This window comes from Camponotus floridanus, unplaced genomic scaffold, assembly GCF_003227725.1.
Source record: "Camponotus floridanus strain SB8 unplaced genomic scaffold, Cflo_v7.5 scaffold117, whole genome shotgun sequence".
Classification (NCBI taxonomy): Eukaryota; Metazoa; Arthropoda; class Insecta; order Hymenoptera; family Formicidae; genus Camponotus; species Camponotus floridanus.
This window is the reverse complement of record NW_020229234.1, coordinates 438,086-457,823: the sequence shown is the minus strand read 5'-3', so window position 1 is coordinate 457,823 and position 19,738 is coordinate 438,086. Positions and strand designations below refer to the sequence as shown.

Below are 19,738 nucleotides of genomic sequence, written 5' to 3'. Positions count from 1 at the left end.
ATGAAGGATTAAAAATTTACTATTACGCTTAAATATTTATAATTTATATTTAAAATAATTCGATTTATCGTAATCTAAAATTCTCTTTGATGATACTGGGACAAGATATACTTGCATAATTAGTATGCGATTACATTATGCACAATGTAAATATCGTCGATAAGAGAGAAAAAGATCTCGCTTTGAAAGATATTATATTTAAAGAGAATCATTTGCAGAAAATGTCTAAAAATACATAGTTATATATATGTATGTAATATTCTTTGGAGAAAATTATAAAATATACGTCTCTCTCTCTCTTTCTTTCTTTTTTTCTATATATATATATTTATATATCTTTGGATCACGTGATGTAAATATATATTTACAAAATCGAGCAAATATGAGCCATACTATATACATGTCACATGTTAAGTACAAGTCGCACGCTAAATATAGATTAATCATTTAGAATGTCTTGTACGTTGCATTATCGTAAAAGAGACGAAAAGAAATCAAGTATATTGTAAAATAGATAACGAATAACATAATAAAATGTGATTTGAACTAGAGTCTCTGTATAAAAGAGCTTCTTATAAAACATCTTTATGTAAAAGAAGAGACTCGAGTCAAATTTAATTGAAATTTTATATAATCCATAATATAAGTTTTTTCACATTTTTCTTTCTCCTTACAATATAATTGTATCTTTCGTTTCTTCTGACAGGGAGCGTATCGGTTCAGGTATATTCTGCGATGAAGCAGTCTACAATATCGATAGTATAACGTCAAAGGGACGCATTATTGTAGAAAATATTACCGATATTGTATCATATATAATAGATCGTAGATGCTTTCGTTATTTTGCAAAATTTCGACATGATTAATAATTAGTGTAAAGCGTAAAGAGATAATAGAACAGAATAATATGCTATACAATATCACGCTTTTTAATTTTCAAGCGCTGACATAGACTGTTAAGTAAATGTAACTTAAATAAATATAAATATATATATATATATATAAAGCGCGATAGGAATATATAACATTATTCATAGTTATTTCCTAATCTCAAATTCGCAATAATTAGACTAGGATGCTAAACTTCCCGTTAACATTGCGCGTTTAGCGTTGTATTTTTTATTTTTTATAGGATTATGATAAAGCTCGTATGCTCTTCCTCCAGCATTGAATGATCGAGCGAATACGGATTCCTTATAAAAAATACATATTATTTTATTTCTACAAAATGATACGTATCGTCTTCATATTTTCGTGCACTCTGCGTTGTCGATAAACATCGATACCGATAAGCAATCATAAATCGGTATGCTTTTGCCAGAATTTTTTTCACAGAGTTCGTTGCAGCTGCAGTCGGCAAGTGCTTTCAAGTCGGTAAGAACGAAACGGTTCTCTACGATCTCTCGGAATGTGCTGCCGTAGTAGACGTTATAACCGAGGCGAGGTCACCGCTGGACTGACTAGTGATTGGTTCTAGGGGTGGCACGCTAGAGTGGAAAAATTAAATGGATATTAATAAATTATTATTATTAGCGACGTATCTCAATTTTTCTCAAATTAATATATCATGTCATCATATTTGCGTATAGATATAAATAGAAGAATCAAATTTTGACAATGAAATATAATCTAGCAATCGTATAGAATTACATTTGAATTTCATTATTTTTATTATTAAAAATCATATATTTTTATTTCACTTTTTGTTCCGCTTTTTTAAATTTTATATTTAATCAGGCAAATTTATTAATAAATTAACGATAATCCGTTGTACGTATACACATACACACACACACAAACGCGTATCGGAATACATCTCAAGTGAGACTAATGATTGATGACTTACGTAAGGGTGGTTTGGCGATTCAACACGGCGGCGGTAGGTAATGCAAGGGGCGAATGTGCGTGTCCTAATTGCGCTCCAGTTGGTGTACCTACAGGAAGACTGTGCCCTTCGACCCCTTCACCACCCCCGCCCCCGCTTGTGTATATTGTATTCAACTGCAACGCGTCCACTGTAACGTCAACAAAGAGAGACAACATCGGTCACGATTACTCTGCTCGTCACACCTTATGCTCTGATTAATCTCACTTTTTTTTAACGCGCGATATGTGTGTATGAATTCTATTTTGCGAGAGATGCAGGCGCTAATATTCGATTATTATTCTAGTATTTCTATCGTTGGAATTTCACGTTATTAATTTTTATCATTAGCGACACATCAATTTTTATCATTAGCGACACATCAATTTTTCTTCAAATTAATAGCCTATCTCGTTTACTTATTGTTAGATGTAAAAAAAACAGAATCGAATTTTTACAACGAGGCTTCAGTTTTTATTCTTTAATTATTTCTTCAACACATTTCGCAAAAATTCATTCAATTCAATCGACTCGCGCTCTTATCAAGATGAATAATCGACGTGCCCGTTGATCGACTTTTGATCCTTGTTTTGTCGCTCGTAAGAAGTACCTCAAGGTCTTGATTCTCAAAAGAGATAAACGCACAGCTCGAGTGGAAAATTCACGATCCGTCATTCTTGCGAGCCCGCAAAGTCGAGAGACTATCTCGAATAATAATGTTCGATATAATCAAGTATGATTTAATATAAATATAATCGGACATGCAAAGTTGCTAATTTTTTTTCTCCTCCAATATGGCTTTAATTAAAATTTTCTAGACGTGATAAACGCGCAATTTTTCGATGTTATTACGCTTTAATTCGCGTGTGAGGAATATATATTAAAATATCAAGGGTAATGTTCCACGTTCTCTCCTCGCGTATTTCGCGTATTTTTTTATTTAATCCCCTGTCAAAACGGAGAGAAGTGTCGCTATCGCGCATTCCAAGCTTTGACCAATCCGAGGTACTATCGGTTATTGTGTGCTCTTTCGTCGATCCCCCTTCGCGCTATCACATGTACACATAATCGTATCGTATAGTCGGCCATCGAAGCTACCGATGGACGAGGATAGGAATTACGACTTTCTGCGTTTTCTGAAAAACGATTCACTCGCATACAAGAAGTTAATTGATCATTCAAACATCGATAAAATTAAAACGGTAAAAATAATTGTTAGCTTCATATTTTAATAATTGCGCAATGGCTTTATAATATATTATGATATAAGTCTAGCGATTGCTCGTATAATTGTTCAATAATGTATATTAAAAATAGTTTTAGCATTTTACGTGCAAATTTATATTTCTCGAACCATCTCGTTTCTACCTGTAGGTACACCTAATCGAACCGATTAAATATTCGATTAACGTTCGCGAGAAAGAATGAGAACATCACAGGGTGTCATTGTATCATAGAGAGAATGGCGGTAAACTTGACAATAGCTTTTGAATAATGAAAATGGTTTAAGCTCGCGAAGAATTGTGTAGTTTATTTAGGGCACGATTTGTATCCTGTATATCTTTAAATCGAGGTGATAAGTAGGAAAGGGAGTGTGTGTAAATGAAAATAAACTGTATAATAGACTTGCTCACCGAAGACTCACCGAGTAGGTTGGACTTGATCTCGGTCTTGTGGATACCACTAGGTCCGGGGAGATTTCCAGTGATGGATCCCGAATGATTCTTTGGTTTCCGTTTTCGCGTCTGTATTCCCTCCTTCTTCATGCTCAACGGCCTGTTCACCTGTCGAATCAAATTAATTATGTGTGCGCGCTCTTTTTTCCAGCTTTGACGTAAAAAAGTAATGAAACGTCAATTTAGCACGAGCTTTCTAGCTTTAAGATTGATCGAGGCTCTCGATCATTTATAAATAATTTTATATTTTTTAATTCTTTTATTTTATGTACGAAAATGTTTGTAGATAAGATAATAGGATTATTACTCGAGATGATATATATATATATATATATATATATATATATATATATATATATATACTACAGTAGGGCCAAAGTATGAACACCACTTGTTCTGCAAAGTTTAATATTAAGATTGAGAGGAGTAAAAATAAAAAAAAGATATAGATATAGAAATATATGATAATATGAATTTTTTTCGATTCATAGCATAACCGCTCATCAATCTCTGTTTTAATTAAATTTATTGTCACGATGGTTTGCACAGATCCGCGCGATAATCTGCGCTCTTCTACAACGTCGAAACGGAATCGTGCGTGTAAAAACAATCAAGTCACCGTTATCATTGACTAGCGATCGCAAAAAGACCGATAACGATGCGCTGACCAGTTGTAACGAGATTAATGTATTAATTAAAGTAATTTACTATACTGCTCTTTTGGTATTTTTATATCGCGAGAGAGTGGATCAACGCATTGTGTCATTGTAATTCTTATATTATTCGGATACATTGAGGAAAAAGAAAGTTTTGTTTTTTGTAAATTACGCTTTTCATACGCCAATAATTTGTTTTTAATTTATTGTTACTATCATTTATTATTATTTATAGAAATATTTGTAGCTTGTAATGATATTAAGAGATGTCGATTATAAATACGTTAACGAAATTTCCGTTTAAATCCGGATATAAAAGAAAAAGTATAATTTTGCGACTCACATTATGCAGCTTGAAATAAAGTCCGCACGCGTTGCAAACTGGTTCACCATTGTTATTTCGCCGCCAAAGAGTCGTGTTGTTTGTTCTGCAATTTGCACATTGAACTCCTGTCCTTCGTACACCGGTCTGTAAAAAAAAGTGTTATTTTCATATAAACACACAATATTAAGTTATTGCGTGTATGATAAAAATATGTGTCAGAGATCTTTAAAGAGAGCAAATGATTAGTACACAAATTCCATATTTGAAATATTTTAGTATTGTCTTTCTCTCGTCTCTCTCTCTCTCTCACACACAAAAGTTGTAAGCAGTGTGAAAAAATACCGTATTTAAAAGGATATTTAATGATAATTTCCCTTATTTAACGGAGCATTAAATTACAAAAACAAGTTGCATATTTCACGAGCGACGCACTCTCTTGTTTGCATCAAATAATTTATGATTAAGACATATGTTGTTTCTTTTCGTAAATTTTAAGGTCGCGCGAGAGATGAGAAAATTCCTCGTTCTTAGTCGATGACGTCATAAAATGCTGCGTCGTCACGACGGGGTGTTTGAGGAATCGAGACTACGAAAATGGGAGTGCTCGGCGCGAGAAAACTAGAGCAAATAACAGCCGCCAGTGAGTCCCCGTAGTGATTATTTACTCAACAAGAGATAACATCCCCCTTTTCTCTGTCTTTTATAACGTAGAAGGAAACGAGAGAGAGAGAGAGAGAGAGAGAGAGAGAAGGCAAGAACGTTACTTAATATCGAAGTCATGTACGCTTCAAGCGAGAAATTTATCAGGGTAAATATCGGTGGCCCCGTTTTGGCGATGGTCATACGTATTTCGGCTGTCGAGCATTCGAACGCGAAAATTGCAGATTGTGTTTTGAGAGATCTCTTGGTTTTTTTTTTAATATTTCAACAATTATATTGAGCATAAAATTTATTATGTTAAAAAATATCAGAAAAGAAAAAAAACCGAGTAAACCTTAGCTCAAAAAAAATCGAAATATCAAGTTAAATAAATAATAAATAGAAAAAAAATAACGATGACTCAAAGAGAAAAGTAACAGAGATAAAAACTCTGTATAGAGAGTCGAGTGTTCTCGGGGAGGAAAAGTGATTTTCAGATATATATAGAGTTGAATATACAATATTTAAATAATTATATCGTAATAATAAAGATTCGCACAATGTTTACCGGTACCGTCTGCTTCGGTTTAGGACATCTCATGGGTGGCCTGTTGACCCCGTTCATCTTGCCATAAAGTCCGCAGGCATTGCAAAGATAATGCCCGGCGCCGTCCCGTCTCCATAACGGCGTCATTTGTGACGCACAGTTGGCGCATTCTTTGGTTTCTATAACGGCATTTTCGAAGGACTCGTCGGTACCGGCAATCGGAAGGGTAGTAGTCCATCCCGATGGTCCGCCCCCGCTCGTAGAGACGCTGTATCCGCCACCCGAGTACAGCTGCATATTGGTGTCGCCGACGGAGATGATGCTCGGATAACTCGGGACGTACTCCAAGGTCGGGGGCGAGGGGGTGCTACCGGCCGGCCAGTAAGGATCGTTTTGCGCCGAGGATTGCTTCACGTATTGATACGACGTCGGTCCTGTGCTGTACAAAGTCACTTGAGAACCCGGCGAACCGGGTTGCTCGTAATGTAGCGGAACCGCCCGAGCGGAGGTCAAGGATGACGTCAACGTCGGATCACCTTTCATGAACGCATTGCCGGGTGATTCCACCTGTTGAAACGAATGAATGTATCTTTTCTTGGGTCAAAAGATAAGATTAGGACAATGTTAGTAATTTGTTTTTATTTATGTGTGTGTATATATATATATATATATATATATATATATATAATTGTAATTTTTTAATATTTATATATTTTTATATAGTTAAAATTATAGAAACGAGAGTAATTAAGTGCGATTCAAATAACAAATTTCTAAAAGCTCTTTCTCTTTTTCTGTTTCTCTCGCTCTCTCTCTCTCTCTTCTTACCTCGGTCACTCTCGATCCAAGTGGAGTTGATGGTGGATACGCCAGGATCACGGGATCGCCCGGTTTGGCATAGCTATAGGTCGGTGCCTGCTGAAACGTCTCGCTGGCCGACAAATATTGCGTATATTGAGCGGTTTGCGCGGGCGGAATGGCGACTGTCTCTAGAGTGGTGTACGTGTTCGGACCTTTGATGGTTTCCACGGCGGTCGCGGACTCGGGCGGATCGTACTTGACGACGCCGCTGGCGTCGGAGTAGCTCGTCGACACGAGGTGTTGTTGCGACTGCTGCTGACCGGGACGAATGCCGTCCATGGGCGGCGAATACGGCGGTGCGGGTGACCCCAGATGGACCGTGGATCCCGATTGCGCGGCGATCGTCGCAGCGCCGTAGTCCTCCGTCGTGGCGGTGAGAACCGGCGATGTATATCTCGCCTGATGATGATTGTCGTGCGGACTGAATTTCTGATGCCCGGCCTGATGCTGGCCTCGCCGATCGGCCATTTGTACGGCGATCACTTGATTCTCCCTTCGTATCTCGTGACTATCCGGATAAGATATCGCGTACCGGTCCATCTCGGTACCGTCCGGTGCGGGAGTCTCGTATCTTCGTTCGACCAAACCACACGACGTTTAAGTGCGTGTTTCTTTTTCTTTCTCTCTTTTTTTTTTTATAAACACTTAGTTTTAGAAAAAAATGTGTCGACCGTTCTTACCTGGGTGGTTCCTTGACCGTAAGCGCAATGGTGCCCCCGGAGCTCTCGGAAACTTCGACCTGTATTTGAGGGCCGTTACTAGTGCCGTAAACGACGCGTTGTTGATCCGCTCGTTGATCCACCTCGACTGCGCCCGGATGAGAGATCTGCACGTAATGCGCCTGATGAGTCTGCTCCTCGTGATAATTACGCTGCTGCGTTTGCTCGTGTTGCCGCTCGTTTCTCTGCTGATGGAGATTCCCGCTGACCGAATTGGAGTCCGGCGATTCCGGATCGACTTCGGCGATTCCCTCGGTTATATGACCGGCGGTAGTGATCGTTCGAACGTGCTTTCTGCTCGTTATGACGCTTTGAGGGCTGGACACCGTCTGATCATCGGTTGCGGTAACTTGCGGAGAACTATCGTCGACATGATGGCTCTCCCACTCCATTTTGATTTCTTGCTTGACCAGCGTTTCTTTCATCATCGTATCCTAAGTAAACCAAGGAGTTGTCATTATTCAAAAATAATGTAATCTAATCTCTGTCGCACATGTTCCAAAATAACTTGTCAACTTGTTTCTATAGAAATTTTCTATAGAACCAAAATGTCTTTGAGTTATTTATGTGGCAGTCAGTAAATAGTTTCAAATACAAATATTATATTATATTGAGTTCGTTATGCGACAGTCTGTAAATAGTTTCAAATACCCCTATTATATTATTATTTATTACGAGTAATATTATATTATTATTTATTACTTGTCGGAAGAGGATGCAAATTTTTCAATTTTCATAGTCAAAGCTTAAGCGTTCTCGACAGTTTAATACATAAATAAAATTGCTTAATAACGGAACGACCACGTGTCGCGAAAACTCGCGTGTAAAGACATCGGAGCAGCGTTATCGTCGCGATAACGGAATCGTGCGAGTAAAGTCATATGTCGGATTTTCAAACCGGATAACATAAGAGATTGGTGTCTAGGTCGGCGATCTTTACGGAAACTTTTGCTTTCGCTCCGATGGAGCAATTACGGCAGGGATATTTCGCCGAAGAAATCATCGAATACGCATTTCGCGCTTTGCGCTTTCGCGAGAGGATAATTTTTCTAAAGAGATGTACAGATCGTTTCATCCAAGGACTCGGAATAATATTTCAAGGATCGGACGGTAGTCGAGAGTAAGGAGCGTATTTACCTAAAAAATTATGCAAAATTGAGGTAAAGGCTAAAGAATGGTCCTGACGGATTATCGATTAGTCATTCTTTCAGGGGAATCCTCGAGGCACGCGACACGAGATCGTTTCGGGCAAAAACACAGACACACAGACACACGGCGGATTTAGCGGAGAGGGAAAGGACCGAGACACACCTCGTCCGTCTCGAGAAAAATGCGAGAGGTACCGTGTTTGTCCTGCGTCACACTTCCGCTCGGCAATGTCAAGTTTCGACTTCCGGCACGAGAGCGGCTACGCGACGGCTCTCTTTCTTTGGCAAAGACCTCGCGCGACTTCCGCTACATCACCGTCGGCGATGATCCCGCAATCTGTGTCCCGGTACCGCGGACGTCAAATCGGAATAACGCGACGTGGTGAGTCATATTAAACTGCGTTAAAGCGAGCGAAAAGCGTCCATTACCGTCAAATTAAGCGTTAAACTGTCGGAAATGGAGTAACGGAGAAAATTAATTTGCGAATGGCGATTGCTTCGTGAATACTTTAATTGGAATAAATCTTAAGTCTTTCTCAAGTTTGAAGAAATCATACGTTCGGGAGAACAAAAATTATATCACGTTTATTTTTGTTTAATGAATATTTTAATCGAAATAACGAATAAATATTTCTCTCTCAAATATCGAATAAACTATCGCGTGTTGAAGAAATTAAAAATCATATTATATATGTGTTTATTTGTATGCGCGAAGCAATTAAAAATTTTATTTTATTTCAGACTATCATTTTTTTCTGTAAATAACAAACTTTTGTGAATTTATCATTTCGTAACGAGTAAAGTCGAAATATAAAGATGCTTCAATTCAGAAGACTTTCGAGACTCGACGTGCTCTGAAACGATAAGTTTTATTTAAGTAATTGAAAATGTCGCAATTTTGTCAAGTACAATTTCTCGATCGACACCAAATTCTTCGGCAATTCCATACATATTTTTCTGAGTGAAAATCCATCGGTACCTCGTTCGATGCGTGTCGCATTTGAGAATCGTGTCGCGTCCTCGCTGTTTTCCCGACGCACCCTGCAACGCACTAATCTCGGATTAAATCGATGTTGGCATGAAATGTACATGCACTCGGAAGTAATCGCGACGTGGATCGTTGAGAAGAATCGTTCAAGTAAAGAGACGCTTCCTCCGCTGGCGGGAAGCCAACTGACGACGGCAAGAAGAGACAGCCCGTACCACAAAGAGATGTGCGAAGAAAGGTGGTGGAACCGCAGCGAACCGCCGGTGAGTTTCTACTATACCTGTACCGTACCTGGATAGGTGAAACGACGTGCTCTTCTCCTCTTGGTCGATGCGTAGCGGAGGAACGAAAGAGAGAGAGAGAGAGCGAGAGCGAGAGCGAGAGAGAGAGAGAGAGAGAGAGAGAGAGAGAGAAGGAGAGAGAGAAGCTGCATGTGGACAACTTGCAATAGACAGTTTAGATTGACAGCAGCGGAAGCGATTGGGCGGACCCTCGCGTTCATTGGTCAACTGGTTACGAGATTCTTTCTACAGTTATACTTTCGTGCTGTTGTTGCTGCCAGAATCGATCGTGCTTCTCTCTCTCTCTCCCTTTCTCTCTCTTTCTGTCGTCCTTTGCTGCGCAAAAATGCGACGTGCGAGAGCTGCATGCTTTACATTCCTTCGTCTCCCCTTTCCCTTTCTCTCCCCGAAAACTAAATATATATATATATATTTATCTTTTCTTCAATTCAAAAGGAGAATAAAAATGTGTATTTAAAAAAAAGGTCTAATTGTTCCAGTGACGAAATGTTGTTTTCAACAACAATATCTCGATAAAACGAATCTTTACTCGATGATTTCTTTTCGAAATATTTTTGAAGAATTACAAAAATTATTTCATGACGTCATATCCGTCGACTCACAAGCCAGGTTGTAGCGTGGACGATAAAAATAGATGGTCAGAAAGAATCCAACGAAACCGAATTTCGTAATTCTGTCCACTCGGATTGGGTAAATTACACACATACAGTACGGGGGGGAAAAAAAGGTCGTGAAGGTGTCCGTTTGTTTGCTCGTTGATAAGGCACGATGTAGCTGCGACGAGATGAGATAACGAGGGACGGTGCGGGGGAACGGGACGTGTCCACGTGAGACCTCGTCGTCATCGTCGGCCATCGTTGCTAACGCCATTTTGTAGCGGCGACAGCTTGACCATATAGAGAGAGAGAGAGTGAGAGAGCGAGAGGGATGATTCATTCCCGTGCGCATCGATCAGTCGGGGGAAAAGGGAACCCCGCTGCGACGGATTTGTAATAAAATCTCGTTTCAATCGAACGGAAAGCCGATGATATCTTTTTCCTAGAATCTATAAAATTTCATACGTTTAAATTACGCGTCTTGTTTTTATAAATATTCATATAAATATACATTCATTTATATATTCATGTAAATATACATTCTAGTGATATATAATGTATATAAATCATGTAATCTAATCTCTAGCAGATCAAGTTCTAAAACATCTCAGAGAAAAGAAGTAAATGAAGTTGATAATGCAACATTAAATACAGATGATATTGATGAAGCATCTATGTATGAAGATGCAATTGGAAAACCTATTCCAGTTATGAGTTCAACTATAAAGTCTAGTTCTTTTCTGCATGGAAAATTAATGGACTCTATTGCGGTATTAAAACGTTTGTCACAACCGAAATTAAATGAAACAGTAGTAATACAAAAGTCACAAAATGCAAAAACTAGACAATCAGAAGAAAGAACAAGTAGGGATAACTTACAATCAAATGAGCAAAATATACAAATATACTTAATTTCTTTCGATTTAATTTAATTCACGCGCTAGCTGAAATGATCGCGTTTCATTTTCCATAGTTATAAACAAATAGACGAGGGTAGTATCGGTGTGGGGCTGAATAGCTCAGTGGTAAGAGCAGTCGCCCGGCAAGCGAAAGACTCGGGTTCGATTCCCGATTCAGCGACTTCATTAGCAAAACAAAAGAAAGACAATGAAGACTTTAAAGAGATAAAAGCATATATCTATACTTAATTTTATCTTATAATTATTTATATAACTTTCATTTACATCATGACCCATTTTTTCTAGCATTTGTCACTGATATTTTCCATTAATAATGAATTTTTTCTTTCAGAATACATATATTTTAGTATCCGAAAACTGCTTCTCGTACTCAAACTGGAAGAGCAACTTAGAAACTGCAGAAACAACAGAAACTACAGAACAATGAAGCAACAAAGGAAACGGAACAAGAGGAAACGGAACGTTTCTTGCGGTACAAGAACATATTCCGCAAGAAGTAATCCACAAATCGGCCTATGCATATATTTTACTTGGTGCATTTAACCAAGATATAGATTCTCATTTTTGAGAAATTCTATAAAACCTTCTTTATCTCCCTGGAGAGACGTAGACCCGAAAAATATCGGGGTGAAGTCGCTGAATCGGGAATCGAACCCGAGTCTTTCGCTTGCCGGGCGACTGCTCTTACCACTGAGCTATTCAACCCCACACCGATATCACTCTCGTCTATTTATAACTATGGAAAATGAAACGCGATCTTTACAGCTACGCGTGAATTAAACTAAATCGAAAGGAATTAGGCTCGTTATATATTAAATAACATGATAAGAAAACTAGCGTCTACGAGCCACAGCGGATGGTAATGCCTAAAAATTCTTTTTAATTGTACACGAAATTTAACGTGTACAATTAGACGTAGACGCTAGTTTTCTTATCATGTTATTTAATATATAACGAGCCTAATTCCTTTCGATTTAGTTTAATTCGCGCGTAGCTGTAAAGATCGCGTTTCATTTTCCATAGTTATAAATAGACGAGAGTGATATCGGTATGGGGTTGAATAGCTCAGTGGTAAGAGCAGTCGCCCGGCAAGCGAAAGACTCGGGTTCGATTCCCGATCAGCGACTTCGCCCCGATATTATTCTCGTCTACGTCTCTCCAGGGAGATAAAGAGGGTTTTATAGAATTTCTCGAAAATGAGAATCTATATCTTGGTTAAATGCACCAAGTAAAATATATGCATATGCCGTATTTTCGTTTAAATTTCGTTAAGATTGAAGAATTCTTTTCTTTATATTCTTCAATCTTCTGAATCGACAAGACCGTCAAATACGTACATTAGCACAATTAAATTTTTGCAAATGTTTTCGACGTCAACATTCGGAAAAATTCAGTTTTGTTAAATTAAAAGATTAATGTTTATTAAATGATATGTTTGTAATGGTTTGCGCGAAATGTAATTGAAAATGTATCGGTTTTTTCTTTTACAGAAATTATTACAGCGCACGACTAATTATTATGCCAATAATGATGATATTAAAGTTTTGCCCGCGCGATAAAGCCCGCGAGTATCTTAATATGTGATTGAATATCATAGATAATCATTGTGATACATTGCATCGATCAATCATTATTTAGTCCGAAAATTTAGAATGAAAATATAAATATGTTGTGCATGCTCGCCGAGAGAGAAAGAAAACGGTAACATTTCAATTACGAATGGTACGAATAGCGTACACAAGCGTCGCAAAATCATCTCGAGATAATAACTATTGCTTGCATCACGTTGTCCTGATTCATTTCTGCAAACGAAACGTCATCGATAGCGAAACCGTCATAATTTCGGTAATCGAAAAAGGCATGACACACGTAAAGTACCTTTAAACCCGAAACTCTACCTTTCTCGCATCCGAATTAATCTTCCCTGCGTTATCTTTCGAGTCTAAATCAAGATTAAAGAAGAAGAGTTTATCAAAGAAAGATATTAGAATAAAACAATCTCGGATTAACTTATAGAGACTTTGAACAAAAATACGCGATGTATTTAATTTTCTAAAAAATCAACTTTCGCCCGATTTTTACTATTAATCATTAATTAAATCGAGTGAATTAAGGCAATTCATCATAATTGGTCGTTGTCGAATCTTCAAGAATATAAGTTAATAACGTGATCGCAACAAGCGAAATCAAAATGAGAAGAGGAGGCGGGAGGAGAAAGGAGGAGAAAGGAGGAGAATAATAGATCGCGACGCTCGAGGGGCAAAAAAAATATCAAGCCGCGAAAACCTTTGGACGCGCATGAAATTGTCCGGAATGGCGTACGTGACGATGACGGATATTTCTACATGCGATCGCAACGATACCGTGTAAGCTCGATAGAAATCAAGAGCACAAACATACGCACACGCGCGACGCAGGTTTCCTCTCGAAGCAATATTTCGCTGATAAGAGCGAGCTGTTACGAGCCACGACAAAAGGAAGAGAGGAGATTGTACACAATTGCAACACATCTAAAGTTTGGTGCGATGGATTACAGTTCTGTTGATTTTGTAACAATTTTCCGTTGTTAACCTGGGCTTCAAATAACGTGGGAAAATTTATACGAGGGTATGAGAGAAGAATGACGCGCTTCTATCGGGAATGAGAAATATACGAGAAACTTACGTTTTGTATTCACCGTCATTATATAACGCGACAATACATGATGACAATACAAATAAATTTGAGATTGCGAATTTTGAATATTGCCTTTGTAATCGCATAATCATTCGAATAAAACAGAAATGATAAGGTTGGAAATTTCATTTCCCACAAATCGATTAAAAATTAAATTCAATAGAATAATGAGATTATTGAAGAATCGAAGGATAAGATGTACGATAAGGTTGTAATAAATAGTACTTGTATGTACACTCCCCGAGTCTAGTCTTTCTCTATAGTTACAAAAAAAATGACTGACGCATTATCAGCAACGTCTACTCCCTCGTTATTTCTCGTATCTTTCGATCTTGGCGCAATTCGTCAATCGACGAATTTGTTACGATTCCGCTGTCAATAAAAAAGTCATTATCGTAAAGCGTCGATTGCAGAAATGATGCGTTTTCGGCGGAACCATAAAACCTGATCTTTTCGTCTCGTCGCACCTCGATAAAGCGACCGATTATTGACTCGGAAACGCATTGGCGCGGATTAACTTGGCGCAATATGCAGTCGCGTTAAAGTCGAACCTACATATGGGGCTTTCATAGGCGAAGTTTGGCGATTATTTGAGTTTACAATCGCGTTATACGTCGCGGAATAAGCAAACAGCACGTTGTCGGCAAACAAGAGGAAACGGCGACGCCGGATTATAATGTACAATTGCGTGGAAGATTTCTCAACGTCGTAATTAAATTCTAAACGAGAACGCTTGTCTTGACAAATAAAATGCAGAGATAGCAAATAAATAAATAAATAAATAGTACTTTTTTTAAGATGAAGGCAGAAATTGATAATGTTGATACGCAACTTTAAACTTATTAATTCGAGAGATATATAAATATTACGTATTTAATAATATTTAATTTTACCTGTGTTTTATTTTAATTCAAGTTTATTTTCGAGTTGGAGATTTTAATTAATCGGCAACGTCACAAAATGTGGATTACGGATATAATTGACTTATACACTTAATTATAGATTGAAAATGATTGAGACGATGAAGATGTAAGAAGACGACTTTGAGGTACAATGCGCGGCTTTTCGCGCGTTTGGTTTCTGTCGCAATCTTATTGTATAATCCATGCGACGAAATTCGGGAACGCGCGATTATGTAGACACAGGCAAGGTGCAAAAGACGAAAAACCACCCGAGCGATGATACACAAAACGCGCAGCGTTGAACATTGCCGATGGGGAGGCGCGCGAGTTGCCTCCACGCTGTCAAAATAAACGGCACTATCGCGATTTATCTCGTTTCCCATGATAATAAGAGATAAAACTGCATCCTTACATTAGCTAGTATATCAGCTAAAATGATAATTTCAGTCGTCGGGTCCGCCAGGAGCGCGTAGGGCCGTTCTTACTTGCCTCCGATTGCATCGATCCGCGAATCTCCCCGGGAATTCACGATGAAAACGCGGGCTGCGAAACATACTTTAACCCAAAGTGCATTGCGCGAGACCCATTCGAGTGTAAACCGAAAAAAATGGAAGCGGGAAGGGAGGACTGACGATATATTTTCTTCGCGCTCGTCCTACAGCTCCCTAAACAAGATTATTGGCACGTGTGTGTGTGTGTGTGTGTGTGTGTGTGTGTAATAATATGTGAATGAGTCTTAGAGATAAATCTTTGGATAAATCTTTTTTTTTGTAAAAAAAAACCTACTATACTCGACTGTAATCGAAGGGTAAAATATGTAAGATTTATATATTTATTATCAAAATGAGGAGTAGATCGACAACTTGAGTGTCTCGCGAAAAACTCTATAAATAATGCTCTGTAAAAATAAAGCACAAAGTAGATAACGATGTGCATCATGTGTATCGAGAATATATATTATTAATTACATCATCGAGTTTCGCCTGGAAATTGATTCGTGGATGAACTTTTGTGTATTTCTGACACAAATACACGACGGAAGCAAAAATTGCAAGCGAACGCAAGGAGGATTTACGTCATTAAACGAGACACGAGGTCATTTCTTTATCAGCCACGTAGATATCCCTTATCATCGTATGTGAGAAAAATTGAAGTATGTACGTCCGTGTACGTGTAAAGGTAGACAGCACGATTCGCGCGAGCATCGCGTGTGTACGTGAGAATCCGTATCATTGAGAATCTACGTAAAAATGATGTCTTATTTTTGCACGTTGACATCATGCGGTTCAAGGAATACCGATATACGCAGTGTTAAAAAATCATTGGATATTCTTTTAATTTTTTTAAATTGTTTTTTTTTTTACTTTACTAATATTTTATCTTAATGAAAATATCAACGCTCTCATTTATTACATCTCTTTAACTTTGATTATTGCATCTTTTTTTTTATAATTAAGCTATTCAAATTACGATTTTCCCTTTATTGAAATACATCAAAATAATTTTCGTCGATAAATCATTCTCTCTTGAAGAATTGCACGACATTATAGTTTGATGTACAGACAACAGATTCCCACATATATGTATATACGCCCTAGATGGCATAATTTGATAAGGATGGACTTAATTTGTTGGGAAAATTTTCCAAAGTACAGCACTAAGGCTAGCTTCTCGTCTCTCATCGAATACTGAGAAGCCAATAAAACTTTATTGCAATTTGTCATCGTTTTAATCAAGCATAGTGCACGCCCGTGCATCAAAATGGCGAGCGTTACAAGTCCTTTATTGCCCAATCGGCGCGTGTTTAACGACGTCTCGCAACGCGTGCAAAGATGAGAAGATGGGAAGGTTTTACGGCGCAATTAGTAAAATTTACAACGAGACGGAGCTGTCTCGATTTTAACGTCGACGGGATTAACATCGCGCTACAACCGCGCCGTGCAAACAAATTTCACGCTCATTATTTTCGTCGCAAATACCGTGCGTTCCTTCGTCGTAAAATATCCGATGAAAATGAGCTCGAAAGCGGAGGATGGTAACTAAGGTACTCGCAATTACTCGCGACTATTTATGACAATTAAATTGCTAGTCGCGAAAAAAATATTACAGAGTTTCTGAAGAAATTGCCCGTCGTTTCTCAAAGAGGAGAGACACGCGCGTCGTATACCGCCATGGCGATGTTTGCGTTTCTGCAGCGGCGGGATCGAAACTTTTTATTCCAATATTTGTATTTCGATCGGCCGACTACGAATGGAACGTCGCGAGACCTTGAAAAAAAAAATGATTTACACTGGGTTCTCGCATTCGGAACTAAAGCCCGCGCCGCTCTTTCCATTTTTAACGGCGACAGATCTTTACAAGCGGTATCATTGCCAGATCCCTATTAATGCGTAACGTAATTATTAATATATGTATATTCGAGTTGTAAAAAATTTCAAGCTAAAATTCACATTTACATTTACTCGATGATTTTGAAATAGAATTAAGTCTATTGATAAAGGCGCGTTATTTTTTTAATTAAATTTTTTCACGAAATTTTCGCGCGCGTTTTTTTTTATTAATATATTCTTTTATTAATGATTATTTAAAAATTTGTGTAATATCTAAATCCTTCAAGGAAAATATCTCACGTGTAAATATTTCGATTTTATCGAAATGTGCGTTTCAAAAAGAATCTCTTTCGGTTGTCGCTGTCGAATCGAAATACTTTGGAATTATTTGAACGAAATCAAAGAAGAAGCGTTGATTGCTATTTCCCGTGGCATATTCACGCGACAGTTTGTTTCAAAAATAAACTTTGCCAACATTCCGAATAAATTGATCGATAATGGAGCGACGAGCCGACGGCGCGGTGCGAGAGGACCAATAATTAACGTGCACGACAAACAGTATTATCGTCATTGCCTGATATTATTCCCATTATCTTATATGTACGGCGGCTATGTGCTTAATGATTAATAAAATATTATCTGCGCTCTCTCGGCGGATATCTCTTTTCCTGCGACGGATAGTTTCGTGCCAGACATCGCAAGGAGCACCGATGTCGAACGTATCGCGGATTCTCTACAGGTGACAATTGAGATTTTAATCCGGATCGATGAATCGTATTTTTGTCAAGATGGAACGCGTCGGGAACGAACCGAGAAGAAAAGTTTGCGCGCAACGAACAATTATTTTGCCTTATAAATGTATGGTGCGCGCATGTATGTCTACGTGTGCGCGTGGACGTACAGATGATTGATAGTGAATATAGCTTTCGTTTGTGACATATAATCGATAGTTGAAGAAGAAAGCTCCTGTAAATTTTCGAAATTCCAGATTTGTGAAAGTAGAAAGTTGAAGGTACCTAATGTTAACATATATTTCGAACGTGTAAAATAATTGGAATATATAAATTTTGAAAGAAGCTTATACGGAAAGGTACAAGACTTCGTGAAGAAATTAAATTAAATTGCGATTCTTAAAATTTTATTGAAAAAGGTGTCTGAAAATATTTGTTCATTGAAATGTTCCCTCGCGAGCGCACCATTGGACCGACTCGAGTTGATATTTATGTCGATTTAATATTTGCTGTCGACATTGTTGTAACTGAATAATCTGGACATCGTTTGGGACATGCTTCTCGAGCGACAGATGCAGGTAAATTAATTAAACGTTAAAATAATTAATTTGCTCTTGAGAGGGAGAAAGAGAAAGAGAGAGTAAACTCGAAAGTCTGCAAATATTTTCGGTCGTTTGTATAAACTGGAAATTACGTATACTTTAATGAGCTCATGCTTTTATAGCTCCAACTTTATAATACTTTGCAGAATTTTTCTTCAATTTAAAAAAAAAAATTTTTTTAATTTCAACGATGGTAGAATTAATTTTCGTTTTAATAATTCAATAATTACGTTACTTAATACGTTACGTTATTTAATCATGTGTCTATTTCATCACAATTCTGATTTTACGATGCAACTATTATTACACGGAACAATTAGTGTCCAATTAGAGCATATATTAATTACAGCGTAATATCGTGCGAGCTTCGTACGCATGTGCGATATGTCTTTGAGTGATAAAACAGATGAATTAACATGACCGATTGATGAAGATCTGATCGAGACCTTGAAAAAAAAGACTTTCGAGAAAAATAAAGAGAAAAGGGGAAGGGAAAAAGGGAAAGGGAGACGGATGAATCGAATAATGTTCGACGAGGCTCGTGCCTAGATTAAGGAATCGTACTGATGAAGAGGAGGAAGCGGGCCAGGTACAAAGCACAAGTGTCGAAGAGGTTCGAACATAAAACACAAGTGTTTCTTTCGTTGCTCGCGTTACCACGAACGTTCGTTTTCGGCTCTCTCTTACGTGCGTTTCTCTCTCTCTCTCTCTCTCTCTCTCTTTTTCTTCTCTTCTCTTTCTCTGTCTCTCTTGACGATGAGATGAAATCGCGTTAGCCGATTTGCTCTTTTATCAACGTTCGACTTTATTACATCTTAATGTCTTTTTTATGTTTTAAAATTACTAAGCTCATCGCTTTTACCTAGATACATGTGAGAAAAGATTTAAACCATATTTAAGGTATCCAGCTATTTCAATCGTCTAATGCGATTTCAAAGTCGATTAATGTCATTCGACTTCGTTTCTCAATCGTACCAATCGACTCGCTAATTATATCACAAGCGGGAAAAAATTTATTCAACGACAATTGATGCTTGCGAATCCGTTGAAATGCAATCGTGCACGAATGCTGCTACAGATGCGGCGTCGCCATGCCGGTCTCTGTCAGCGCGCGAAACTTGACAAGAATGATAAGGCTTTCGACTTACGAGTAAACGGAGCTCCGTGTGATTGTATTCGTCCTGATTGCACCTGATTGCTCCTGATTGTTCCTGATTGTCACCAAGTCCACGAGGTACTCTTGACGTTCGGACCAA

At 38.0% G+C, this 19,738-nt stretch overlaps 1 protein-coding gene across 6 annotated transcripts; it reads right to left on the bottom strand.

The window, feature by feature from the left end:
• Positions 1-348: 348 nt before the first annotated feature.
• Positions 349-19,731, bottom strand: LOC105248147. Of its 6 annotated transcripts, none has more exons than XR_003123738.1 (8): positions 9,415-9,665; positions 7,249-7,721; positions 6,536-7,139; positions 5,720-6,274; positions 4,540-4,665; positions 3,499-3,648; positions 1,847-2,015; positions 349-1,487 (listed from the first exon to the last, which is right to left on the bottom strand). XR_003123738.1 is itself a non-coding variant. In XM_011252776.3 (8 exons), exons 2-8 carry the CDS (start codon positions 7,713-7,715, stop codon positions 1,394-1,396), a joined length of 2,154 nt encoding a protein of 717 aa, XP_011251078.1. In that variant the 5' UTR covers positions 7,716-7,721; positions 19,631-19,731; the 3' UTR covers positions 349-1,393. The 6 variants fall into 6 exon arrangements, 5 of the variants coding, with proteins under 5 accessions (XP_011251078.1, XP_011251072.1, XP_011251073.1 ...); XM_011252776.3 differs by lacking the exon at positions 9,415-9,665 and adding an exon at positions 19,631-19,731 and having other exon boundaries at positions 3,510-3,648; XM_011252770.3 differs by having other exon boundaries at positions 3,510-3,648; positions 9,415-9,666.
• Positions 19,732-19,738: the final 7 nt, after the last annotated feature.